This window comes from Vicia villosa, unplaced genomic scaffold (assembly GCF_029867415.1).
Source record: "Vicia villosa cultivar HV-30 ecotype Madison, WI unplaced genomic scaffold, Vvil1.0 ctg.001178F_1_1, whole genome shotgun sequence".
NCBI classification, from domain to species: Eukaryota; Viridiplantae; Streptophyta; class Magnoliopsida; order Fabales; family Fabaceae; genus Vicia; species Vicia villosa.
The window spans coordinates 97500-100680 of record NW_026705519.1 but is presented as its reverse complement, the minus strand read 5'-3'; the positions used below and the strand labels follow the sequence as shown (position 1 = coordinate 100680).

At 33.5% G+C, this 3181-nt stretch overlaps 1 protein-coding gene across 1 annotated transcript; it reads right to left on the bottom strand.

Moving 5' to 3' along the window:
- Positions 1-836: 836 nt before the first annotated feature.
- On the bottom strand, positions 837-2915 carry LOC131633813 (uncharacterized). The gene is made up of 8 exons (XM_058904496.1): positions 2776-2915; positions 2551-2700; positions 2270-2446; positions 1858-1949; positions 1707-1771; positions 1501-1603; positions 1207-1317; positions 837-1124 (listed from the first exon to the last, which is right to left on the bottom strand). Exons 1-8 carry the CDS (start codon positions 2903-2905, stop codon positions 993-995), a joined length of 960 nt encoding a protein of 319 aa, XP_058760479.1. The 5' UTR covers positions 2906-2915; the 3' UTR covers positions 837-992.
- Positions 2916-3181: the final 266 nt, after the last annotated feature.

The window sequence follows — 3181 nt, the reverse complement described above, 5'->3', positions numbered from 1 at the left end:
AATTAAAAATAATTGAAAGGAAAATAGAAATATTATTTTATAAGTTTAATGAGAATATGTAAGTAGTTTATTTAATTTTATCAATTAAAAAATAATTGAAAGGAAAATAAAAATATTGTTTTATAATTTTTATGAGAATATATAAGTAGTTTATTAGGTTAATATATTTTTTTATTTTTTTTATTTTATAATTCAAACTTAATTGCAAGAAAAATAGAAATATTATTTTATAAGTTTTATGACAATATGTAAGTAGTTATTAGGTTAATATATTTTTTGTATTTTTTAGGATTTGAACTCGTGACTTGTACAATCTCTACGTTATATTGACTTTTGAAAAAAGTAAAGATACATTTTAAAAGATGTCACGTAAGATTATGAGTGATGTGCCAAAAATGATTTTATGTGACAAAAATGTTGAGAGTATGTTTTAATATACTTATATACTGATAGATAATGAAGCCCTAACTTTTTAGATGAAGTTAGAAATGAGTGGCGTTGACAGTTCTCAAGACCTCGGGTTCTAACACAGTAAAAAGGATCCTAACCCTATGTCATAAATGACACATATACATAAAAAACTCTTATATGGTCCCTACTGCATGGTGATATAGAGCTCTGGCTCTCGTTGCACAACTCTAATAAGACGTTGCATTTGTCTCTAATAAGACGTTGCATTTGTCCCTAGTGGTCGATATGTATAGATTCTTTGGAAACGGAGGCACAATGGCCTATGATTTGCTTCTGAAAGTGTTGAAGATGGACTTGTATGAGAAACACAATCCCTAAATGCAAAAAAAAATATATATATATTATGGAAGGAAAATGTGGTGGGCCATGATCCTTATTGTCACGTTATTAAATGGATACAATAGATGCATTACAATTTACAACTACTCAAAGCAATGCTATCAATCATGTAAATGTAATCACTTTATTTCATCATAGCCACTGATACTCATGTTTGATGACATTTGTGTAATTGTAGCCTTTTAAGCAGCTGCTTCTGATCGAGACGAGAATTTCTTGTTGATGTAAACAGGATCTCCCAATTTAAGAACTTTTCCATCCCCTTCAGCAGAAGAATCCTTCCAGTTCCACACTGTAAGTTGACCAAAGTAGACCTACACAATCATTTCACATGTCACTTGACATCAATGAAACCAAAGGGACATTCATTGAAAATCTGATGACGGAATGTCTCACCATGTTTTTGTCTTTTTTATCTGGTCTCAAGACATGGCCAGACCTGACTTTCATGAGAGTTTCTGTTGGTTCAGTGCCAAATGTTGCTGTCTCTTGATTGACCGTTGGTACCTGACCATAATATAAGCATCATCAATATTGAAATTTGGATGCATAACTAGATTATGAAATAAAAGCAAAACACGGATAACCATATGTAATTTATTATCATTGATAGTTTCCCTAGTTTTCTATGTTCTTAAGGATTTTGTTAGATATATGATAGGCAGGAAAATATTGAGTAGAACTTTTTACCTTACAACGGCCACACAGCTTGACACCCTGAAATGAAAACCGGCCTATCTTGATATCTCTCCACAAGTCTTCAGCATATGGTTCACAACCTTCAACAAGGATACTGCACCATGTGCCACCAAAATTTCAATTATGTAATCTAAACTAGTAACATATGCTATGAAATAATATAAAATATAGATGAGAAGACATGAACAAATCGATACTTGGGTCTGAAACGATTCATCGGTATCGGTTCCTCTAGAAGCTTGTTTAGTGCATCCAAGGATTCCTGAAAGCAGTAAATATAAAGTAAAAAGTAAAGACTTAAATAAGTAAATTTCAACTTTGTTGTTTCTCAGCTGCAACTGGCCTGACCTGAGATGCGATTAAGAATGGATAACCATCACTGAAGAAGGTCTGCTGCTGTCCCTCAACATAATCAGGGTCTACATTTCTAACTCCGGAAGCTGCAATTGAAAACATTACTCAAGAGTTATCATGGTTATTTATGTCGTACACATAGCGACTGCGGTTCATGGAATCGCTTTACATGAACATATCAAATATCTAATAAGACCTCCTGCTACCAGATTTCTACTATGACATGAAAAAATATTTATAAATAAAAGTAGTCTTCACACAAGCAGTTATGTAGAGTTGAGATAGCTCCGCCCAACCCAAAATTCTAAGATAGTCCTTTACCAATCATTAACACGTCAAAATTAACAAATACTTCTAAACATTATTATCGCCGTTCTCTTATTATATAAGTTTTCAAAGACGTTACCAGTATTGAAGCGGACCAGTTTACAATGTTTTCCTAAATAATCCGAGAACCACTGCGATGCTTCGGCTCCCTCATCCCATGCAGAGCCTTTCCATTCAAAGACGGTAATATCATCTACCACTTCATACTGTTTGTTCAAACAAACTTTGAGAGGTTTCATTCCAGGTGCTTTCAACACTGTAAAATGAAAAAAGAGACACTATTCAACACTGTAAAATGAATAAATATATAAACACAGAATAGGATAGATTACGACGGAGCATAAGAAAAATGTGATATACCCATGAAGGAATCAGTGGTAGGTTCCCAGTGCTCAAAAAAAGACTCAGATGGAAGTTCAACTTCAACCAAAGCAAGTTTTGGATCAACTCTTTGCGTGCATGCTCTCCCTTTTGAATTCACAACCACCCACTGTCGATCCCATCGAAATCCTAACAAGTAAAAAAATATTGAATAAAAAATTCCACTTAATTCAAATAAAAAAAGCACAAGAATGAGTATTATACCAAAAGGAGTGAGAGGAGCATGAGGAACAGAAATGCCACGGCATGACTTAATTGGATAGGTGAAAATGCCAGTAATTTTAGCTTCAGGTGATGCTAATTCTGTTGCAAAAGATGATGTTACAGCACCCATTGTTGTTTTCTTGTTCTCTCTTCCCTCTGTGTTATCAGATGATATATAGAGTATAGACTCAGTTCAATGCAAAAATGCAATAAAGAGAACCAAAACTTTGAACTTCACACTAAGAAATACGGCGCACTTTACTACAAATGTAACCGCACTTTATCTTTATTAAATTCTCAATGTGGACATTTTTTGTTTTTTGAGGAAAATTTTCAATGCGGGCGTGTTTCATCAGATTTGGTCAATGAATAAATCCACTATCTAACTGACACAAAAATATCCTTT

What these genes read in the sequence shown, in the direction of transcription:
- LOC131633813 (XM_058904496.1), bottom strand. Translation starts at nt 2,905, where the DNA reads ATGGGTGCTGTAACATCATCTTTTGCAACAGAATTAGCATCACCTGAA. An exon ending in TGCTCCTCTCACTCCTTTTG is followed by an intron (nt 2,701 to 2,775) that starts GTATAATACTCA and finishes TTTACTTGTTAG; the next exon opens with GATTTCGATGGGATCGACAG. An exon ending in AGCTGTGTGGCCGTTGTAAG is followed by an intron (nt 1,318 to 1,500) that starts GTAAAAAGTTCT and finishes TATTATGGTCAG; the next exon opens with GTACCAACGGTCAATCAAGA.